The 24,856-nt window shown below is 34.4% G+C and overlaps 1 protein-coding gene across 2 annotated transcripts; it reads right to left on the reverse strand.

The window, feature by feature from the left end:
• Nucleotides 1–1,931: 1,931 nt before the first annotated feature.
• On the reverse strand, nucleotides 1,932–24,318 carry LOC141549249 (E3 ubiquitin-protein ligase DTX3L-like). Of its 2 annotated transcripts, XM_074278690.1 has the most exons (5): nucleotides 24,188–24,318; nucleotides 14,879–14,990; nucleotides 14,555–14,591; nucleotides 9,006–9,304; nucleotides 1,932–5,967 (listed from the first exon to the last, which is right to left on the reverse strand). In XM_074278690.1, exon 5 carries the CDS (start codon nucleotides 5,891–5,893, stop codon nucleotides 4,229–4,231), a length of 1,665 nt encoding a protein of 554 aa, XP_074134791.1. In that variant the 5' UTR covers nucleotides 5,894–5,967; nucleotides 9,006–9,304; nucleotides 14,555–14,591; nucleotides 14,879–14,990; nucleotides 24,188–24,318; the 3' UTR covers nucleotides 1,932–4,228. The 2 variants fall into 2 exon arrangements, with proteins under 2 accessions (XP_074134791.1, XP_074134790.1); XM_074278689.1 differs by lacking the exon at nucleotides 9,006–9,304.
• Nucleotides 24,319–24,856: the final 538 nt, after the last annotated feature.

Here is a 24,856-nt window from a genome sequence, read left to right on the forward strand (position 1 = left end):
CATAAAAGGGAAGTTTATCACCAGCCTCCAAATGTAGGATGATTCACTTGCTGTAAGAAATCTTCATAAGTCTCAGCCATGTCCTTGGCGTAGTTTCTGTGATTGTAAGGAATCTCAATGAATGTCAGCCAGGTCCCTTTGTATAACCTTGTACTGACTGAAAACATAAGCACATGCTTGCAATGATTTGATAAGACACTGGGAGGCACAGCAAAAGCATTCCACTTTTCCTTTAAGACCTTCCTTTGAGCCTTGGCATGTGCTTCACCCCAAAAAGCTGTCCAGTTCCCTGAGTGAAACCAGCTGACGTAAAGGAATGAACTATTCCCCTTGGTGGAAGCCCCCATATCTAGAAAGCTGTTCTATCCAGGGGATCATATATCATGTAATAAAGCTGGCATAGTGCCTTCTTTGTTCCCAGCTTATATAAATCCCATAGCGGGGTAGACATTTTAGAATCTCACCCAGGAGGGGATGGACATCTTGCCTGGGACCCTCCCCCCGGGGGGACCCTGAATATCTGTGACGTGGGATTCCCCAGCCAAGAACTTCAAGTGTTGGTGCTTCCCTGAGTGGTGATATATGTTGTTTGTTTCTTATATTGTCTTTATTGTTACAGTGATCAATATGTTTGTTGATTATGTATTACTTTTCTGTTATAAATTTCCTCTTTCCTTATGTGTTATTTGAATCAGGGTTCAGAGCAGTAATAAAAATGTACTCACCCCCTTGAAAGATGCTTATAATTATTGTTCTGACAATGGCCATACTCTTGTAGTGTACCAATGTATAATAAGTGAAGTGATTCAAGAACTATAGAACTATAGAAAACTGCTCCCTCCACAGAACTCTGGTTCTGTCCCGAGGAGGGAATGGTCACAACCCTCACTATATGAAACAATCCATGAATTGTTGTGTTGTCATCTATTCCTGTGCTTGTTGGGGAAAATCAATATAACCCTGGGAACGACTTCCCACTTACTATTTGTGTATAAAATCTCTACCTTTCCTGAAACAGGTGAAGATCTCCTGCCCAAGAGAGCTTCCAGTTTGCAAATTGTATTCCACATTCTGAAAGTAATTAAACAGCGACTTGATCTCTAAAACCTGTGTTTTGGATAGTAAAGTTTTGTTCATATTAATGATTCTGGCTTGATGAAAGAAAGTGCAGCTGTTATAATCAGTTATTCCAAGGATAAGCCATATCCATGAATTAAGCAACACACTTTGTCTAAAGTTCAAATTGAATGAATACAGTTGATAATTGAATATTTTGAGAAATAAAGACTTACCAAAAAGAGACAGTACCCATGTAACTGTCTGATTTTACTGGTAAGAAAATGAAGAGAAATGAAATAAAGTTATTTTGTGTATCAGTTTATCTAAATTTATGCAATTCCTGTGATTCACCTACTATTTTTTTTAGATATTTGCAAGAAATTAAGGTTGTTTATTTCAAAGGGCTCACCATAATTCACTGCACATTCCCAGTCTTCAACCTGTGCTTGTGTCTCCAAAAACTTTGTCGCCTAAGTTCTCCAAACTTAAGACTCAAGTATTCTTCTGCCTCAGATGAAGAATTAATTTATTTATGAGGTAAAATTGACTTTATTTATGAGGTACAGATTACTGATTTGTACCTCCTAAAAAGGTAAGAGTATAGATGAATTTCTTTATATAATAAATCATCGATATCTCTCACTTTGCAATAATTTTAATAGAAATACAAATAAAAAGGAAAATTAAGAACTGAACAAATTTATAGAGAAAATAGATGAGAAAGACTTCTAGTATCTTCTAAATGGGAATGCACATTTCACAGTAGCACATGGAACTTTTACAAAAATTGACCATGTCAATTTAGAGCACAGACACACTGCAAAACAGATGGAAAAAAACACAGAAATAGCAAATTATTAACAGACCATAACTTTTTTATGATCACAGAGTTTTGACTTTATTAGAAGCATTTCACACAGTCATTAAATCACATCTCCTCAGACATAAGCATACAGTCAAATCAAGATGATTCAATTATTTAAAGACCCAACTACAATTCCTTTGAGCTCTAATATTTAACATTCTATACAAGGACAATAGGGTGTAACTGGCATTGTTACCAGTGAATAAGCAGTTCCTAACTGGGAAATGAACTTCTCTGTATCACAAGTTCTCTTTCCTTTTCTAAACAATGCCACAGGATCCAGGATATAAGCTTCTAATAAATATTTTTGTTAAGTTTTTGTAGCAAATACAAAGGTAGACTCATTCAGAGATCAATGGACATTTCATCTGTTCCACTACAAGTACACTTTTGAGAGGAAACTTTGAACAATGGCAAATTAAACAGACAATTTTCTGGAGGTTCAAAGTCAGAAAATATTTGGTCATAAATGTGTTTTCACCAAGACTACACAAACAGAACAATTACCACAAGGTACACCTGAAAGGGGGAGCTAGGAATGCAAAGACCAGGGCAGTAAACAAACCAATGCCGCTTGTCTTTTTCATGTCAATGAACCTGCGCAAAGTCAGTTATTCAATGAGTAGCAGTACCTACTATATTCTAGGCACTGTGCTATGTGGTGGGGAAACAAAAGAAGGCAAACGACAGCCTCTGCTCTCAAGTAGCTCAAAGTCTAATAGGGGAGACAATAAGCAAACAACTTTGTACAAGCAACCTATCTATAAGACAAATTGGAGATAATTCACACAGGAAAAACACTAATATTAAGGGGATTTGGGAAAGTCTTCATGTAGAAGGTAGGATTTTAGGTAGGAATTGAAAGAAGGCATAGAAAAACCAGAACGTAAAAATGAATACTGAAAGAATTCCAGGCATGGGGATATACAGTGAAAATGCACAATCCACAAAGGTGGAATTTCTTGTGCAGTGAATGTCAAGGAGGCCAGTATCACTAAAGCACATAATCCATAGTGGGGGAGTGAAGGAAGGGAAAAGGTTATGAAGAGCTCTGAATGCCACAAGATTTCTACTTGCTCTTGAAAGTGACTGAATGTCACTAGATTTTATTTAAAACAGAAATATCTTCACTCTTCAATTTATATTAAATTTGCCAGAGCCCTAAGGATGGATAGTTTCTTTCTGATGTGAAGGATTAATCGAAGTATGTTGAGATTATAACTTTTATCAAGATGTCTTCAATCTTTTTTTTAATATTCCTGACTATCATTCCAATTAGAAGGGCACTAGCTCTGGTGAGTTCTGAGGTCACCAAAAGCTTTTCACATATAAGAAGAATGGTTCTGAGGGTCATCATATGTACAAGTGGGACAATGGGAGATTCCTTAACTCCAGCATCCCTGGTGACAGCAAAATGGAGACAGGCAGGAAAGTACTGAGAAGTACACTTTAGGTGCTCACTAGAGCAATTTTTACATTCCTACTGGGTTCTCGGTTTATCTAATAAAAAGTTTAAAACTCCAAGAAATTAGACAGGTTAACAGAAGTTCATCCCACTCATACCTAAACAACTAATTTCTTCTCAAATTCTTTTATTTTTCTCTAAACACACATATTTTAATGATTGCTCTGCTTGCTTTCCACAACTACAGTTTTTGTAAGCCCAGCTTTCAAGACATCCTTGAAATCAAGACTCTTAATTCTTCCACTTCCAACTTCAGCTTAATTTGTTGCAGATAGCTGAGACCATGGCAAACAAAGTTTTCTGGCCCCAAATTGTGTAACTTTGTGAATACCATTCCTGGTGATCACATCCTTGAATCCCGATGTCTGAAACTGTCCTATTGTGAATAAACAGCCTTTGGTCAAAAGTCCTTCTGAGGAAATAGAAAACCTTTCACATTATTTGTCAAGTATGACAACCATCTTGTTCCTTTCTAACATTTTCTTGGTTTGGTATGATCTTCTGTCTATATGCCTTCATGCCTGTGATAATGAAACAGAATATTGTCACATGAATTACAAACTAGAAATGAAGAAATCCTATAAGTACTCGTCATTGTTCCCTTTCGTGATATAATAGGAAATCTGACATACAGAGCACACTGACATATTTCATGGCCTGTCTGATACAAGGGTCACAGAACTCATGCTTGTACTTTGGGAGGACTTTTATGGTGAATGATTTCTAGAGAGATGGCAAACTCCTCTTTTCCTAAGCCCACAGTTAAAGCAATCCATTAGAGGGAGATAAAGCCATCTTTGAAATCATTACCATTTTTGTCCAAGAAAGATTTGGAGTATCTACTCTAATTCTCTCCAAGGAAGAGATAATTGTCTCTGCTGAGCAGGATGTTCAATTTTGAAATATCTCTTGATGTATTTCATTGCTTTGTCAAGGTACTTGGGCAAACCAGTCAGTGTCAGTTCTGGTTTATCCCATTCAAAGTTCACATGGGAGTGCTTTCTTTCCAGGTTTTCAAATAATGCCTTTTCAACCCGGCCCTTTTTCTTTTGGTCTAATGGTTTCAGAATCACTACCTCTTTGATGATCTGAGGCAAGAGCATCTGAAAGAGATCAATGAAATCTTCATAAGCATGTGCAGAGAGGTCTAAATCTTTGTTTTTTGGTTTAAATACAATGAGTGTTTTCCCAGTTTTGGGTTTGTTTATCAATTCCATTACAGTAAAATATGTTTTCTCTATTTCTCTGATTTCTTGGCCCAGAAGACGCCAGAGATAGGTATCAACCTCAATTCCATTCTTCAAGTTTGGGTAAAACATCGTTTCCTCAGGTTGTTTCTCAGAGAAGCTTTCTTCAATGAAATCTTGAGCATCTAAAATATCCTTTGGGCTTCCCCAGAGGATTAAGTCTTTTTCTTCAGCTTTAACATGGATATTATGAAATGTTTGAGTCAGTGATTTTTGTACTTCAAGTGCCAGCTTATTATCTGTGAAATGCATATCATGTTGGGACACATTCTGTATTTCCCTCTGAAATATTCTGGTAAAAGCATCTTGAGCCAATTGTCTGTCCCATGACTTACTTGTCTTGAAGTCTAAATATACATTGCCTATAGGACATGAAAAAGCACTTCGGATTTGAACTTGATTCTCACTTTCTATTCTGCCCAGAGTATCAGCAAAGACATATTTGAAATATTCAAACAAATGCGCAGGAACTGAAATCAGGTCCAATTCGTCTTCTATGCTGTGTCTTGGGCTTGAGTAAAGAACAAGACTGTTGCAGTCATTTCTTATAATTTCTTCGATTTCTTCGATTTCTTCAATTTCTTCAATTTCTTCTGCTGAGATTGAGCAAGACAAATTTTGTTTCTGCTTCTTTCCCAGCATCTTCTCCTTTAAGAACTGATAAATTTTTCCAATATCTTCATAGTCACCAATCAGTTTTTCAGGTCCATAATGGCCTCCTTCTATTTTTACATCTGGACAGAGGCTAATAATTATCTCCCTTTGCTCTATAGAAAGCTTGAAAGTAAGCTGGGCTTCCACATGAAGAAATATCTTTTGAATGAAGAAATCAGAGGAGCTAGTAGCACCTTCTTCTTCTGGTTGCTTCTTATCTGGTAATTCCTTTGGGAGTGTCTGAATCTGAGAGAAAATCTGGTTTGTTTCCAAAGCTTTGCTCTCTTTGGGGATTTCGGGCTTCTTTTCGGGGGTTTCATTTGTTTCTATGAAGATGTTCACATATGATACTGTATCATTTGTATCATTGATGGTTACAGAGTGATCTCTCTTTGCTATCACTCCTTCCTTGGCTTGTTTCTTATAAAAGTCTACCCAGAAAGTGTCTTCAGTGGGACCAGCTTTGACCTTGCACTTGCCTCCCCTAGACTTCCATGGGTTCTGGAAATACTTTTGTAATTTCTTCCCCATGTCAAAGTAACTCTCAGACACCCGGACCAGGACCCGATATGGTGGGGTGTGGGCAGCATTGTCAGTGGCCATCAGTGCAGGATAAGGATTCGTGACTCAAAGAGCTAGAGCTGTGATGTTTCTTTCTTGGACTCTGGAAAGAGAAACTGGGGAGGAGAGAGGAGAGACAAAAAAGTGTTGTCAGTTCCCTACCCCCACCTCTTAATAAAAGTAGTAATTGGTTCAAACGGCACAAACAAAAGACAGAGCAAAATGGCAACATAACAATGAAACCATTAAAAGAAAATGAGAATTTCAAAGGATAATTTTTTTAAGTAATTATTTGAAAAAGAATTATGGGAGAAAATTTTTCAGGTGCAAATAAAGCAGTTCTATGGAAAATACACACACACATATACACTTTAAGAAAGAAAATAAGGGGAATAATGAGATGAAATTCATTGAAATTATTAGAAAGCCAACAAATGAACAAGCTCAAAATAAAAAAATCAAAGATATTAAAAACTTGAGGAGAAACCTAAATTGAAAACAAAAATATTCTAAAGAAATGATATCTGAAACTGATTCTTTGAAAAGACTAATGAAATTGATAAACCTTTTATTAATTTTATTAAAAAGAGGGAAAAATCAAATCAATAAAATAGCAAATGAGCAAAGTGAAATATCAACAGAAACAGAAAAAAATAATAATCAACATATTATGCATAGAATACTATGTCAAAAAATGTATCACAGCTCCATGAGACATGCATTGCAGCTGGATTTATTACAAGACAAAGGAAAATGTATGTGGGAACCCTACATATTAAAGAGTTTTAAGTGCAAAGCAAGTCTGTTATTTAAGTTATAGAGAAAAAGTAAAAATCATAGAAGAGGGAGAAAGGACCTCCCAAAGGAAAGAAGAAATAGTGAATAAATAAAAAGTCAAAAGCAATTCTTTCCCTTTGGGAACTGTAAGACCATGAACATATATGAGAGTCTGCTTATTTACAGAGGTCCCAGTTGCAGAAAGTTTCTCAGTCTGGAGCAGACTGACTGGAGCCCATCTTGACTCCCATAGACACACAGGGTGCATGGGGTGCAAAATCAAAATGTGTCAGCTCAAGGTGGGCTTCATTCTTGACATGTTCAAGGCCTCTTGCATTCTCCAGCTTCAGTGCTTCTGCAAAATATAGTAACTTTAAAAGACAAGTTCAGGGGATTCATTACCATTCACTCCCCACACACTCATGGGAAGAGGCAACCCTTTGGTTTGCCAATGTCCACAAAGTGTGCACTTGGTAAAACATTCCTATGGAATGTGGACCCAGGGAGGGTCTCTAAAAACAAAAGAAAAAACACTTCACAAGGATAGAGGGCAATAGACTGAAAACTAACAGGAGACGTTGGCACTTTTACATCTTGCCACTGATACAGAATAATTCCAATTACAAAGTGAGACCAGAATCAGAACCATAAACAAATTCATAGAAAGAATGTTCAAAATTATGGATTAATCCAGAGGGAAAAATCATACAACATCAAGAAAACTGAGATAAGTTAGTATATTGATATAGAAAATAAAAGCCAAAGAGGTGCAATAGCAGACATAAATATTAAAAAAACAAAAAAACAAAAAAAAAAACATTGTCTCGCTGCAATTGTGTAACACTTCCCAAGATCCATCCAATCAATCCATTTCATTTTGGATTTCAGACATTCAGTGTAGTCATCTGATCCCTGACACATATCTTTTTGGGGCAGTTTGAAAACAATCATGCTCTCATGGACTTCCTTTCTGTTTCAAAGTTATTTGTAAGGATTCTTTAGACATTTCTGCTAAAATCTTTTACAAAACAGATCTCAATGCAAGATTTCAATTCTAGTCACCAAGTTTACTTCTCTAACAATTAGTATATGTGGTGGAAACCAGATGGACTCTTGGGGTTCTGACATGATAAATAACAGAATAAAGGAAACATCAAACTAGGAGACCATATTTCACATAAAACTTCAGACAATTTAAGTTATAAAATACCTTATACTATTTCTGTCTTTATCTAAACTCTGTACCCCTCTGTACTCTTTATGTTAAGCATAAACATTGTTAACAACAAGTTAAAGGGTTTCTGTTATATTGATATGTAAAACATTCAAGTGCAAACTAAATGTTTTAAATACCACAAAAAACAGAACTCCTAAGAACTTCCAAATTACACACATATATTCATTTAACCTTGTTATTTTCTTAGTGTATTTACTTTTTTGTTTTAGTTTTTATTTAAACAAATATCTTCAAACTCCAAAATTAAATATTACTTAATTTAATTCCAATTCCAATTCAATTATTTTATTTCTGCTTTAGGAGGAACAGAGGCAGATAAAGACATTAAAGATAAAGACACATTAAAACCATATTATAAGACATTTTATAAGATGACTTATGTTACAGTGATGGAGTTCCATAAAAATTATCAAGTTAACTACAATTGTAGCAAAAGACTTGGGATGTGACAAGTAGATACACTGAAGTAATCAATTTTAAAACAGTGCTTATTGGGAAAACATTTTCACATTCGAAGGTTCTGATAAGGCCTCATTTCTAAAATATATAGAAAATTAACTCAAATTTATAAGAATTCAAGCCATTCTCCAATTGATAAATGGTCAGAGGACATGAACAGACAATTTTCAGATGAAGAAATTGAAACTATTTTTAGTCATATGAAAAGGTGTTCCAAATCACTATAGATCAGAGAAATGCAAATTAAGACAACTCTGAGATATCACTACATGCCTCTCATATTGGCTAAGATGACAAGAAAAGATGATGAAAGTTGGAGGGGATGTGGGAAAACTGGGACACTGATACATTGTTGGTAGAATTGTGAATGGATCCAACCATTCTGGAAAGCAATTTGGAACTATGCTCCCAAAGTTATCAAACTATGCATACATACCCTTTGACCCAATAATGTTTTTACTGGGTTTATATCCTAAAGAGATCTTAAAGAAGGGAAAGGGATCCACATACACAAAAATGTTTGTGGCAGCCCTTTTTGTAGTGGCAAGAAACTGGAAAGTGAATGGATGCCCATCAATTGGAGAATGGCTGAATAAATTATGGTAATGAATGTTATGGAATATTATTGTTCTGTAAGAAACAACCAACAGGATGATTTCAGAGAGGCCTGGAGAGACTTACATGAACTGATGCTAAGTGAAATGAGCAGAACCAGGAGATCATTATACACGGCAACAGCAAGATTATACGATGATCAATTCTGATGGACGTGGCTCTCTTCAACAATGAGATGATTCAAACCAGTTCCTATTGTTCAGTGATGAAGAGAGCCATCTACACCCAGAGAGAGGACTGTGGGAACTGAGTGTGGACCACAACATAGCATTTTCACGCTTTCTGTTGATGTTTGCTTGCATTTTGTTTTCTTTCTCAGGTTATTTTTTCCTTCTTGATCCGATTTTTCTTGTGCAGCAAGATAACTGTACAAATATGTATACATATATTGGATTTAACATATATTTTAACATATTTAAATGTATTGGACTACCTGCCATCTAGGGGAAGGGGTGTGGGGAAGGAGGGAAAAATTTGGAACAAAAAGTTTTGCAAGGGTCAATGTTGAAAAATTAGCCATGCATATGTTTTGTAAATAAAAAGCTTTAATAAATTTTTTTAAAAACAGTGCTCATCAAATAATTTCTGATAATTAAATATACTTGTACCACAGGAAACAATAAGTGTTATTTCCACATTAAATAAGAATCCCAAATAAAATTGAGTTTTCCATTGGTGTAACACAAATTATTCTATAAATTATTCTCTTCTAAGAGAACTAATTAAACTAAAATTCATTTCTTCAAACCAAGCTGAAGATGTTTCTGATTTAATTTCAATTATTATTAGAATAACAGTTAGGTCCCAGAAACTATTATATCAACCCCCCATTTTTTTACATCATTTGAAAATATTTATGGATCTTAATTTGTACAGAAATATATATATCTAGTAACAGGCAGAAATGCTCATTTTCTAAGTGGTTTAGGATATAAAATGGATTATAACTTCCAGCTGAATACCTCAGATTTTAAACCCATTCACTTTATTACACTAGCTCAGATGTGTTCCAGTCTAGTCTATGGAGTGATGTATTTTTTTTATTTCATAAGCTTTGATAATTATTCCCATAGCATTCAAAAAGATGAACTATTCCAGGGATGTAATATTACACATGACTATGTCAGTATTAGCATCCTGAACAAGTTACTATTGTGCTATAAGAAATGTGAAGCAGGATCTTTTCAGAAAGACCTCTGAAGACTTATGAACTGATGCAAGGTAAATATTGTACACAGTAGCAAAAATAGCATACCAATGATCAACTATGAAAAACTTAGCTACTCTGATGGGTACAATGATCCACAACAATTTTAAAGAACTTATGATAAATTAAGACAACTCTAAGGTGTCACTTTGCATCTCTTAGATTGGCTAAGATGACAGAAAAAGATAATGATAAATGTTGGCAGGGATGTGGGAAAACTAGGACACTAATACATTGTTGGTGGAATTATGAAATGATCCAACTATTCTGGAGAGCAATATGGAACTATGCCCAATATTGGATCAATATCCCAAAGAGATTATAAAAGAGAGGAAAGGACCCACATGTACGAAATTGTAACAGTCCTTTTTGTAGTGGCAAGGAACTGGAAATTGAATGAACGTCCATTAATTAGGGAATGGCTGAGTAAGTTCTGGTATATGAATGTAATAGAATATTATTGTTCTATAAGAAGTGATGAGCAGGCTGATTTCAGAAAAGCCTGGAAAGACTTACATGAATTGAAGCTAAGTGAAGTGAACAGAACCAAGAGAACACTGTACACAGTAGCAAGATTATGTGATGGATTTGGCTCTTCTGGACAATGTGTTGATTCAAAGCAATTACAATAGACTTGGGATGGAAAATGTACATCCATATCCACATCCACATATACTAGTATATATGTATATGATATATATGTATACTAATATATATTATATATACTAGAACCAGATAGCAAAATAGTCATGGAAAAAATCTATTGATCACCTCTGAAAAAGAGATCCCACAAGAAAAACTCCAAGAAACATCATTGCAAAACTCCAGAATTATAATCTCAAGGAAAAATACTGAAGGCTGCCAGAAAAAAAAAATTAATAATCCAAGTATCAAGGAGCCACAATTAGGATTACTCAGGGCTTGGCAGCTTCTACAATAAAGGATCAGATGGCCTGGAATATCATATTCCAAAAGGCAAAAGATCAGGGATTACAACCAAGAATCAATCAACTAGCCAGTAAGACTAAGCAGGGGAGGAGATGGACCTTCAATGAAGTAGGGGACTTCAATAACTTCTATTGAAAAGTTCAAAATTAAACAAAAATTCTATCTACAAATACAGGAGTCAAGAGAAGTATAAAAAGGTAAAAAGGAGAAAAAGAACACATTTTTAAAGGTTAAACTGTTCCCTAGAAATATTTCCTACATGGGAAGATGATACTTGTAACTCTTGAAAACTGAATCTTTTATTAGGGCACTTAGAATGGGGTATACATAGACAGAGGGTGTGGGTATAAGTTGACTCTGATGTGATGATATTAAAGGAAAAAAGGGAGCAAATAAATTAGATCATATAAAAAAGCATAAAAGACCCATTAGAATTGAGATTAAAAAAGGGAGAGGAATGAGCATTGTCTGAAGCTTAATCTCATCAGTTTTGGCTGGGGAATAACATCACAGTCAGTTGAGTTTCCCTCTGGGGAAGGGAAAGGAAAGAGGGGAAAGAAAAGGGAGGGACTAGATTGGAGGGCAGAAACAGTAAGAGAAAAGGGTTACTGAAGGAAGGAGGGAATGATAAAAGGGAGGGCAAATTGAGAAAGGATTTGATCAGAAACAAAACACTAGTGAGGAGGGAAAGAGTGGAAAGGGAGGGGGGAAAAGTATGTACAGGGGAGAATATAGGATGGAGGGAAATACACAACTGGTAATCATAACTGAATGTGAATGAAATGAATTCTCCCATAAAATAAAAACAACAGATTGGATTAAAAAACAGAATCCTACAATATGTTGTTTACAATACATTTGAAACAGAGAGGCTGGAGCAGAATATATTAAACTTCAGCTGAAGCAAAAAAAGCAGGGGTAGCAATTCTGATGTCAAGCAAACAAAAGAAAAAACACACCTAATTAAAGATAAAGAAGGAAGGGTTAAGGCACCATAGACAATAAAATAATATAAATACTAAATATATATGCATTAAATGGTACAGTATCCAATTTCATAGAAAAGTTAAGTCAGTTACAGGAAAAAATAGAAAGCAAAACTGTATTAATGGGGGAACCTCAACCTCCCCTTCTTAGAATATACACAAAATAAACAAGAAAGAAATTAGGGAGGTTAATAGAAACTTATAAAACATAAATATGATAGACCTCTGGAGCAAAAATAATTGGGATAGAAAGCAATATACCTCTTTCTCAGCATGGCACCTACACAAAAATGTGCCATGTATTAGGGCATAAAAACCTCAAAATCAAATGCAGAAAGGCAAAAATAGTAAATGCATCCTTTTCAGATCATGATGCAATAAAAATTACATTCAATAGAAGGTCAGAGAAAGATAGACTAAAAACCAATTGGAAATTAATCTAGACCTAAAGAATGAGTGGATCAAACAAAAAATCATGAAAACAATAATTTCATCCAAGAGATTTATTATAATGAAACAACATATCAAAACTTATGGGATGCAGCCAAAGCACTTCTTAGGAGAAATGTTGTATCTCTAATGCTTACATGAATAAAATAGACAAAAAGGAGATGAACTGGGCACAAAACTAAAAATGCTAGAAAAAGCAAATGTAAACAATATGTCTAAGATTGTCATTAATATTTGGTTAGTTTGAAAGAAAGATTGGGGTAAAACTGAGGTGATTCTAACTACCAAAACCATGTAGAAAAAGGTAAAAAGAGTGATTATCTTATACAAATAAAGCGAATGATAAGAACTGACACACAGGCATTGGGTGGAGGAAGAGGGCTAGTAGTTCTGGAATCCTACTCACATCAGGGATGGATCAAAGCAGAGCAATACATACATACACACCACACGCATACATTTAGAAGGGTATAAAAGCTTTCTAAACTCAGAAAAAATAAGGGTGTACATGAATTGGGAAGGGGGAAGTGCAGTTTAATAAGAATGGGATAAGGTGTGTAAATTAACAGGAATGGGATAAAGAGGTTGTGGAAGGATGGAGGCAGGGAATAAAGAAGGGATTCTTGGAAGGGGGAGTAAGTTAAGCAGTACCAAGGCAAGGTATCAGATAGAATTCTAGCAAAAGAGTAATGAAGGATAGAAAAGAAGAGATACACATAAACATAATAATGATCAGGAATAGAGTTTTTTTAGAAAAAAATAGAGGTAGTGATCATTGATCTCAAACAAAATTAAAGCTAAAATAGATTTAATCAAAAGAGAAAAATAGGGAAACCATACTATGTCAGTCATATTAATCAATACTGTTTTATGCTATTTAAAATAACTTTTAAAAAAGGAGAAGATTGGAATTTTGCTGTGGTATAGGATATGATGCATTGGTGAATTTAGAAACATATGGAAAAACTTGTAATTATAAAGAAAGATGTTATCCACTATCAGAGACATGTTAAAGAGCATGCCTAGGTGAAGGTGCAGATCAATTCTCTGAGAGCCTCCACAGCTATGAATCATAATACTTGAAGGAGTTGCAAAGCAGCCTTTACTAACACAGATACTCCTTATGGATTGGCAATGAAATAAATTGGAGGCAAGAGGGAAGAGAAGAGAGGTCAGACCATGCAACTGCCTCTCAGTGGAGAGGTCAGAGAATGTAACTGCCTCTCAGTCTTTTCTTGTATCATCATCATCCTCTCACATGAAGAGATCCATTCTACAGGTCTGAGTTAGGCCTCCAGCAGCCACTGGCAGGTGGCTCCCATATCACAACAGGTACGTAAAAGTGGGGAATTGGGAAATATCAAAAGAAAACTCTGAAAAACACTAAAAACTAAACCAATTTCTCTAATGAGTACTAATGCAAGAAAAATTGTAAATCAAACATTAACAAGTACAACATATTACACAAACATCATCAAAGTTTATATATGGTAGTATTTAACTCAGGGTTGTACATGAGGGATTAATACTATCAAGGTAGGCTCAGTATTAGCAAAAGTATAATCACAATCGACCATATTAATCAATCACATGATCATTTTAGTAGATGTAGAGAAAGCTCTGGTTGATATTTATTCCTATTAAAATCAATTGAAAGCATAGGAAGAAATGGAGCTTCTTTTAAATTGATAAGTACTATCTCATTCATATCTATGTAAAAAGTACAAGAAAACATAATCTGTCATGGGGAAAAACTAGAAGATTTTAATGTAAAATCAAGGTGGAAGCAAGAGTGTCCTTTATCACCATTATTGCTGTTGCACTAGAAATGAGGGAATTAATCATTAGACACCGAGAAAACAAAACATCACTTTTTGAAGGATCTATGACTATTTACTTGCAAAGCATTGCCAACTAAATTAGTGGAAATAATTAATAGCTTCAGTGAAATAGCAACATACAAAATTTATCCACATTACCAGTAAAACACAACAAGAAGAGAAAGAAAGAGAAAGGCCACTTACAGTAATTGTAGACCATATAAAAGAGGCGAGAATCTGCCTGGAAGAGATGCAAGGAACTATAGTAATACAATTTTTAAAACCCTATTCACAGAAATACAGATATAAGAAGTTGAAAACATTTCACCAGGAAATAAATAATAAATGAAATCTTACAGAAATCGAAAAAAAAATACAACTCACTGAAAAAAAATAATTACTTAAAAATCAGAAACGAGAAAATAGATGCTAATACCTCCATGAGACATCAAAAAACAATATAACAAATCAAAAGAATGAAAAACTAGAAAGAAAACATTAAATATTTCTTTGGGAAAAACAACTTACCTGGAAAATGGATCAAAGTGAGATAATTTTAAAATCCTTGGACTACCTGAAAGCCGTGATATCCTAGAACCAGTGAGTAAAATAGTAATCAGAAGAATCCACTTCTCACCTCCTAAGAGACACAAAGAGAAAGCTGTAAGGAAGCTGGAGTAGAAACTATTATGCTGAAGTTAAAAAAAAAAAAAAGCAGGGATAGCAATTGTGATTTCAGACAAAATGAAAGAATAAGTAGATCAAATGAAAAGAGATAATAAGCAAGAAAATTACATCTTGCTAAAAGGAACCATATACAATGAAGTAAAATCAATACTAAACTTATAGGCACTAAGTTTTTAAAACACCAAAGTGTTTTAAAAGGAAAGGTAAATGAGTTACAGGTAGAAAGAAATAATAAAACAGTATTTCCCTTCCATTTTCCCCTTCTATATAGATAAATCTAAGCAAAAAATAAACAATAGAAAGTTAAAATGAATAGAATTTTAGAAAAATTATATATGATAGACCTCTGACAAACTCATACCTCTTTTCCCCTCAGAAATACACACAAAAAAAATTTGACCATGTATTATTAGGGCATATAGAAATAAAGGGCAATACCATAAACAAATTAGGGGAGCATGGAAGAGATTACCTCTCAGATCCATAGATTACAAGAATCTATTACCAAGTAAGAAATAGAAATCATTATGGGTTGTAAAATGGACAATTTTGATCATATTCAATTAAAAGGCTTTGGCACAGACAAGCCAATGCTGCTAATATTAGAAAGAAAGCAGAACACTGGGTAGAGAGAGGAATATTCACATCAAATTTCTCTAACAGAGGCCTCATCATCTTTCAAATATATAAAGAAATGAGTCAAATTAATAATAACATGAGTAATTGAAAAATACTAAAAGAATATGAACAGGTAGATTTTAAAGAAATAAAAACTGCCTCTAGTCATATGAAAAAAATACTCTAAATCACCCCTGACTAAAGAACTGTGAATTAAAACAAACCTCTGTTACCATCTCATACCTATCAGACTGGGTAATATGATAGAAAGGGATCAATGATCAATGTCTGAAGGAATGTGAAAAAATTAGGACATTTGAATGTACTTTTGGTAGCAATGGTTGGAACCAGTCCAAACATTCTGGAGAACAATTTGGAACTATTCCTAAAGAACTATAAAAAGGCGCATAGTTATTGACCTAGCAATACAACTACTAGGTCTGTATTCCAAAAGAATCAAAAAAAGGAAAAAAATGAAAAAGACCTACATGTACAAAAATATTTATATTTGCTGTTTTTATTGTGGGAAAGAACTGGAAATTTAGGAAATACCCATCAATTGGGGAATGGCTAAAAAAAATTGTGGTATATGATTATGATGAGATTCTATTGTGCTAAAAGAAGTGATAGACATGATGCTTTCAGAAAAACCTGGAAAGATTTACATGGACTGATAGAAAGTGAAATGAGCAAAATCAAAAAAGTATGCACACTAAGAGCAATATTATACAACAATCAACTTTGAATGACAGTTATTTACAATAATAGAAAAATCTAAGATAATTATGAAAGACCTGTAATGAAAAACACTATCCACTTTCAGAGAAAGAACTGAAGGAATCTGAATGCAAGTAAAAGCATAATGTTTGTTTGTTTTACCCCCTTATTTTTCTTGAGGTTATTTTTTTTCTTTTTTGGTCTGTCTTCTTTCACAACAAGATTTAAATGGAAATGCTTTTTGTATAAATTCATATGTATTAGTTTTATAAAGTTATTTTTCTTCTCAATGATTTGGGAGGCAAGGAAAGTGGAAGAGAATTTGGAACTCAAAATTGCAAATGTATGAAAGTTAAAATTGTTTTTACGTGTAATTGAGAAAAACAAAATTAAAATTTTTTAAATATATCATCCTTTAATTATGACTAATGGCATATTGAAGGGGGAAATTACATCATATTATTTAAATTCATTTTAAGGATCCATTAATTCATTCTATAAACAAAAATCGTCTGTTTTAGTTTTAATCTGCTAATACTGTTTTTAAATCTTGTAGCAAATAATAATCCAAAATTTTGAACCAAGGCCAGAGTAATTCACCAGGTAAACTTTTCCCTGTTTTAAACCAGACCACAAAACATCATAGTTTCTTTTTTGTTATTCCTGCCTCAGTTGGGAGTTTTTCCTTGTCTCATGCTTCCAGGAGCATCCATCCTCTCAAAGGATTTTCCTCTGGAACATTGTATTTGCTTATTCTAGTGTTTTCTTTCTGTGTGTGTGTGTGTGTGTGTGTGTGTGTGTGTGTGTGTGTGTGTGTGTATGTGTGTGTGATCATTCTCTATGTAAATTTATATACATGTTAACACAAATATAATAAATGTGAGTTCTTCCCACTAGCTTTTAGCTTGAGGTTTCAGTAGAAGCCTAGATTTTACTTCCACTTATTGGAGAAAGTACCTTTTCCAGTTGGAGAAGTAAAAAAGATTCTTTTATTAGCCCAATTTGCAATATAGGGAAAGTATTTGTGGAGATCGTCTTCAAGAACGACCTGGCTAAGGTTTTAACCATGTCAAGAAATCCTTCTGAATGACCACACAGCTTAACTGAACAGTCTTGTAACAATCTTATAACACAGAATAGTTTTAGGGAGTAGTCCTATATAATTCCTTACCTCCTGCCAAGACCAGGAACCAGACTTAAAGAGATTATTCAGTCAATGTTATAGCAACATTATTAAGGCATGAAGGTCATGATAAACATTCCAATGGAAATTTCTGGATGAAAATTCTGAAAAATAGTTGTATTAAAATAAGTTCTGAGATGTGTTTTACACATGAGTTATTTTAAGATATTTAGAGGGGCAACTAGGTGGTGAAGTACATAGAGCACCATCCTTGAAATCAGGAGGACCTGAGTTCAAATTTGACCTCTGACATTTAACACTTCATAGCTGTGTGACCCTGGGCAAGTCACTTAACCCTAATTACTTGGGGGGGGGGGGAGTTTCTACTTTGTTACCTATATAAAAAGACTGCTCTTATGGATTTCTCTCATAGAGTCTCACATACTTTGGGTGCTCTTATTTTCTTGTTTTCAATAATCTCTCTTTTCTTTCAAAAATTGGCTCCACATAGGTTCATTTCAACCTAAGATAAATCACAAAATAAACCCTCAAAAATCAACTGCATTTCTATGCAACAATAAAAAAAAAACAAAATAGGGAATAATATGGAAATTTCGTTCCAAGTAACTAGGAAAGGCTTAAAATATCTGTAGATCAATTTTCAAATGCACACAAAACACTTAAAGAGATGCACTTACAAAAGGTCTCTTCAAGAAATAAAGAATAATTTAAATGACAGCTGGGCTGTGTCAATAGAATAAAAATGAAAATACTACCAAATTTAATTTGGCCTTTTAATGATAAGCCAGTTAAATTATCTGAAGGAGCCTTAATAGATTTTTATATATATATATATATATATATATATATATTAATAACAAAATTTATTTGGAAAAATCAAAGATCAATGATCAAATAAGGCAGGGACTGAAGATTTCAAATTATATTATAAAGCAGCACTCATCAGAACTATCTAGGATTGGTTATGAGGGTTGGTTATAACTTTGGTTTATAGGTAGGTTCCAATCTATATAGTAGATTGGAAAAAACAAAGTAGATAGAAAATTGGAAGATTGGTGGGAAAAAGAAGTAGATGGGAAAAACTAGACAAGAGAGAATCAACAACAAGAATTTTAATAATCCAGTGTTCAATAAGGTGGAAAATGCAAATTGCTCTTATAAAAAAATTCCCATTTGATAAAAATGACTGAGAAACCCAAAAGCAATATTGTAGACATTAGACAAAACTTGCACCATATCCCAGAATTCTTTTAAAATGGATACATACCCTTATTATACATACAATTAAAAATATGGAAAAGAAGCATATCATATGCCTCTCACAATTATGGGTCTGAGATGTATTCTTAACCAAACCAAGGAATAGAGGCAATTACAAAAGATAAATCGAATACCTTAGATTATGTAAAATGGAAAACCTTCTACATAGATAAAACAAATGCATTTTGTAAAAGCAAGAAAGTAGTTGAATGTAAAAAAGTATCTTTGTAATAAATTGCTATTACAAGGTGTTTGGATCTAAGATATACAAACAATTAACAGATACATAAGAGAACAAAAAATGTTTGCCCTTAAATAAGTGCTAAAATAATATGAACAACAAATTTTCAAAAGAGGAAATGCAAAGTAATTTCAACCACATGAAAAAAAGTTCCAAATCACTATTAAGAGAAATCTAAATCAAAATAACCCTGGTTCCATCTCATACCTTGAAAAAAATGGAAATAATCTGTGATGAAGGGATTATGGGAAGGTAGGTTCACTAATGATTTGCCAGTGCAGCTATGAACTGCTACAACCATTTTGCAAAGGAATTTTAAAATATTCAAAGAAAATTACTGCAATGTTCATATCCTTTGACCTAGATGATGCATTACTAGATTTATTTCTCAAAGAGGAAACTGACAAGAAATAAGATCCATATAGAAAAACATATTTTTAGCATCACTTGTGGAGTTAGCAAAAAATGAAAAACAAAATAGAGTTTAACCAGTGGGGGAATGGCTAAACAAATTGTGGTGCATGAATATAATGGAATGCTACTGTGCTATAAGAAAGGATGAGCATGAATACAGAGAACTATAGAAAGATCTATATGAACTGATGCAGTCAGGTAAGAAGAACCAAGAAAGCAATATATTCAAAGATTTCAACAATGTAAATGGAATTAGCAACCACACATGCAAATATTGAATTTTATGCAATTCGATTACAATTTGATAAGTTTTTTTTTCTTGTTTGATCACTTCCTTGCTGATCCAAGGGTGCATTCATTTTGTCTATGCAAAAGCTCTTCCATTGTATGTAATCTAAAGTATTAAATTTGTCTTTTGTAATTGCCTCTATTCCTTGTTTGGTTAAGAATATATACCTTACTCATAATTGCAAGAGGCATATGATCTGTTCTCTTCTAACATTTTTATCATATGATCTTTCTATATATTTAATTTTTGCAATATATAATGCATATATAAAAGCATGTTGAAAGAAGAGGGTAGGAGATCTAGAGGTATGATATACTATGTATATTTTCAAACTTTTTCACTGTTTCACTTCTGCTCATTATTTTCTTCTTTTCTTTATTTTGCATTATTATCAACAATGTTGAAGAAAGAAATAAGAGGCTGGCTGCCAAATCCTTTAAAGGATAAAGATTTACAGATTACTACTTTTCTCTAGCCCAATATATACCTTGCAGAATTGAGGGAGGGGTATAACAACAATAAGACAAGAAACTAAAATTTGTAAAATGCAGCTAAAGCAATACTTAGAAGAAATTTTATCTCTCTAAACACTTACATAATAAACAAAGGAAAGAGCAGATTCATGAATGGGATATCCAGGTTTAAAAAAAAAAGAAATAAAAACATATGAACAATCTTCAATTAAGCACCAAATAAAAATCCTAAAAAAATCAAAGGAGTGATTAATAAAAGTGAAAGTTTAAAAAAAACACTAAACTAACAAGCAAAACTGGAAGATGATTTTATGAAAAATTCTATAAAACAAATATTTGGTTAATTTGCTTAAAAATAAAAGAAACACAAATTACCAGTCAAAAATGAAAAAAGTGAATATACCAGTAGTGAAGATGAAATTAAAGCAATTATTAGGAGATATTAGTCTAATTATTTGCCAATAATATTGACAATCTAAGTGAAATAGATGAAAATATACAAAAATGTAAATTACCTAGGTTAACAGAATAGGAAATGGAATCCTTGAATAAACTTATCTTAGAAAAAGAAATTGAATGAGCAACAAATTAGCTCCCTAAGAAAAATCTCCAAGACCGGATGGATTTATAAGTGAATTCTGCCAAATCTTTACCTATTTAATAAAATAGAGGTATCCTACCAAATTCATTCTATGACATAAATATGGTTTTGATGCCCTAACCAGGGAAAGCAAAAGAAGATAAAGAAAAATAAAGCCTGATTTTCCTAATGAATATTGATGCAAAAAAAATTTAAACAAAATATTAGCAAGGAGATTACAGCAATATATCACAAAGATCATACACTAAGACCAGGTGTTATTTATACCAGGAGTGTAGGAGTGATTCAACACTGAAAAAAAAACTGTAAGCATAATTATCCAAGCTTCAAAACCATCTTTTATCATTCTTTTCAACTGTTCTATAGAAGAAACTAAGGGTATTCTTAAACAAAATGAGACAGAGAGTACAATAGAGGTATTCACTTTATCTCATTTTTATCAGATTAACCCTGTCCACTAAGTACAAATCTGAGTTATAATAAATATAGTATCATGGGATGAATATATGGTATGGAATCCTTGACGAATTTTGCAGTCAAGGTAAGAGTCCTGCTCTGTCATTATAGAAATATTGAGATTTTAAAATTCTGAATCCAAATGGGCAGTACCTTTTTTTTTTTTTTTGGCTATCAATAATTATATGCAATTTTGTCCCACTAAAATACAGTCCTGTACGGGTGACAATGTTGTTAATACTGTATAGCATTTTATAAAAGAGAGTCTGATGTGTCATCCACTATGATTAAGAATGTCCATTATAGACTATGGAGAAATTAGAGGAGCAAGGAAAAAAATTAGCATTCACATCTAGAGATAAAGGAAGAAACTGGGAGCAAACAAGCTATAAAGATGATCACAGAAAATAAAATGAACAATTTTGATTATATAAAACTGAAAAGGCTTTTGCACAAACAAATCTAATGCAATTAAAATTAAAAGGGAAATATGTTAATGGAGGGAAATTTGTAACAAATTACTCTATTAAAGGGTTTATATAATATGTTGTGTATACATATTAAATTGATTCAGATTTTTCAGACATTATCCATTCATATTATAAATGTTCAAAAGCTATGAAGAGCTAGGCTTCAAAGGAAAAAATCCCAGAAATCAACAACCATATTATAAAATGCTCCAAGCTACTAATAATTAGAGAAATTCAAATCAAAGGAACTTTAAGGTTCCATCTCCCACCCATCAGACTGGCTGTCAAGGATGAAAAAAGAAACATACTCTCTCATCTATCTCTGTCTGTCTGTCTGTGTCTGTGTCTCTCTCTCCCTCTCTCCCTCCCTTCCTTCTCTCTCTCCCTCCCTAATCTCTCTCTCTCTCTCTCTCTCTCTCTCTCTCTCTCTCTCTCTCTCTCTCTCTCTCTCTCTCTCTCTCTCTCTCTCTCTGTCTCTCTGTCTCTGTCTCTGTCTCTGTCTCTCTCTCTGTGTCTCTGTCTCTCTCTCTGTCTCTCTGTCTCTCTCTCTGTCTCTCTGTCTCTCTCTCCCCCCTTCCCTCCCTTTCCCTCCTTCTTTCTGTCTGACTGTCACAAACACACACCTTCCCCACACACACTTTCCAGCTTTCTTTTGTGTGTAATCTTCCTCCATTACATTGTAAACTCCTGGAAACAAGGATTGTCTTTGTTTTTTGGTATTCGTATCCTCAGTCTTTCCCACAGTGGCTGGCATATAGTAGATACTTTATAAATATCCATTGATAAACAAATAATAAATACAACAAACAACAAATATTGCACAGGCTTCAAGAAAACACACACCCCAAAAGCATTGCTAGGAGAGATGCAAATTGGTTAAGACATACTGGAAAGCAATTTATAATTATACCCCAAAAGTTACTAAATTGTGGCCTAACTATATCACCATGGGGCTTAGACCACATAGGGAGCAAAGAAAAAGGAAAAAGATCCATCCATACAAAATATTTATAGGAGCTCCTTTTAAAGTAGCCAAAAGCTGGAAACTAAGAAGGAGTCTATATATGGTGAAATAATTAAACTGTGGTCTATGAATATAATAGCAGGATAATATTTTATTGTGACATAAGGAATGGACAGTTTCTGAGGAAACTGGGAAAAAAATTCTTAAAATCTGATACAGATTGAAATGAGCAGAACTAGAACTTACTTAATGCCATTATAGAGAAAAAAAGTTTAAAAACCTTTATAAAATGTATTAATACAATTCAGAGGACAGCTACCCACTCCCTGTCAAAGAAGTGATGGGCTTGAAATTCCAGAATCACAGCTGTCTTTTGGACACGGCCTAGATAGGAATTGGTTTTGTTAGAACATACATCTTTATTGTGAGACATTTGGCATTGTTGTGGTGGCCAGGGAGGGGAGTGCCAGTAGGAAGAAGTGAAAATAAATGCTTGTAAAAAAAAATAAATTTTAAAAAACTTCAAAATAAGAGAATTTCTTTTCCTAATCCAATTAAATAGGTTAATGTTCTATAGGTGACATTATATCAATGATCATTAGCCATAGTACTGTTCTATATTATAATAAAGCATTTCTTTAAATAGACTATGCACTCATATCCCCTCCCTCCCCCGAGCAAAACACACATCACCCAGGTAACGGATAATCCTTTTGTCCATTTTTAAGTATTCAAAGATAGGGAGTTGCCCATCTGTGGTAGGCCTTTTAAAACTCTGCATCCAGTTCAGAGAGCCTAAAAGGGGTGAGCTTTGCCCTCATGAAAGGTTTCAGAACTAACTCTAAACAATGAAAAGACCAATTACCGTCCCAGAAGACTGATAATGAAGCAGGGGACCCACATCTTGACTGGTGAGGGAATAATAGATGCACAAGAAGACACATTTTCAGACACAGCCAAAATAGGGATTTGTTTTCTTTGATTATGCATATTTGTTCTAAAGGCGATCTTTTTCTCTTTTTAATGAGTTGGGGTGCTAGAGGGAGATAAAACAGAAATGGGAGGAAGAGCAAACAAACTTGAAAAAAACAAAAAACAAAAAAACACACACACACAAAAAAAAAAAAAAACTAAAAAAGAAAATTAAAAAAATTAAAAGATGCAAAAATTAAGAGCTATTTCCAAGCAGTCCCACCTTCGGGCCGTGCTCCACCTAGGGGATGGCTGGGGGCGGGCACGTAAAGCAACAGTGAGGAGGGGGGCGCCGAAGGTAGGCGGGGGAGGAGGGGAGCGACGAATGCGTAGGGAAGGACCCCACCCCTCCACACAGACAGGGTTCGGGGCCCATCCAGCTGCGGATCCATCCATGGGTAAAGCCCCAAAGGCCTTGCCTGGAGGTCCGGAGCGCGGAGGAGGTGGGGGGCTGCCCACACCTACACGCCCCTGGGGATTCTGTGGAGGGAAGAAGGGAGCAAAAGGGACGCCCTGCGGGACGTTACTTACCTCCTACACACAGGGAACTCCCAGTGGGGATCAAGCAGGCCGGGGGTGCGTGAGTGAGAGGCTGATGGAGCTGGGGATGCTGGCAGCCCCTTTTCGCAGAATGCGCAACACCCCAACCCAGGTGAAAACCGCAGAAAGGCGGAGACCTGTGACGTCACCTTGGGAGGCGGGGCTTGCTTCAGTCAGTGAAATGAAGAAATGAATAAAATCTGGACCCCAAACTCCCAGCTAATTGACTATTTTTTTTTTAAAGAACAAAATTATTTTAACAGAAAACAGGAAGAAAATCAGTCAATTAGTATTTTTGAAGTGCCTACTATGTGTCAGATACTGTGCCAGGCAAAGGGTATGGAAAAAGACGCTGACAGTCTCTGCCCTAAAGGAGCTCATGATGTAATGGGGGAGATAGAAAGCAAATATGTACAAACGAGCTACCAAAGGATAAAAAGAAATAATTACCAGAAGCCATTAGATTGCAGAAGGGTGAGGAAAACCAAGGGTGTGTGACAGACAGAGACAGAAAGAGACAAAGAGAAACTGACTTGTGCATCAGAATAATCATTTTGGTAACTTAATGGAGGATGACTTGGAATGGGCAGAGACCTGAGGCTGATGAAATAAAGGAAAGTATTAGTAGAAACTCTTTTGCCCAATTTGAATTGCAACAAA

Source organism: Sminthopsis crassicaudata, chromosome X (assembly GCF_048593235.1).
Source record: "Sminthopsis crassicaudata isolate SCR6 chromosome X, ASM4859323v1, whole genome shotgun sequence".
In the NCBI taxonomy this organism is placed as follows: Eukaryota; Metazoa; Chordata; class Mammalia; order Dasyuromorphia; family Dasyuridae; genus Sminthopsis; species Sminthopsis crassicaudata.

Excerpts from the sequence above, each read along its gene's own strand:
- LOC141549249 (XM_074278689.1), bottom strand. The coding sequence starts at position 5,893 with ATGGCCACTGACAATGCTGCCCACACCCCACCATATCGGGTCCTGGTC.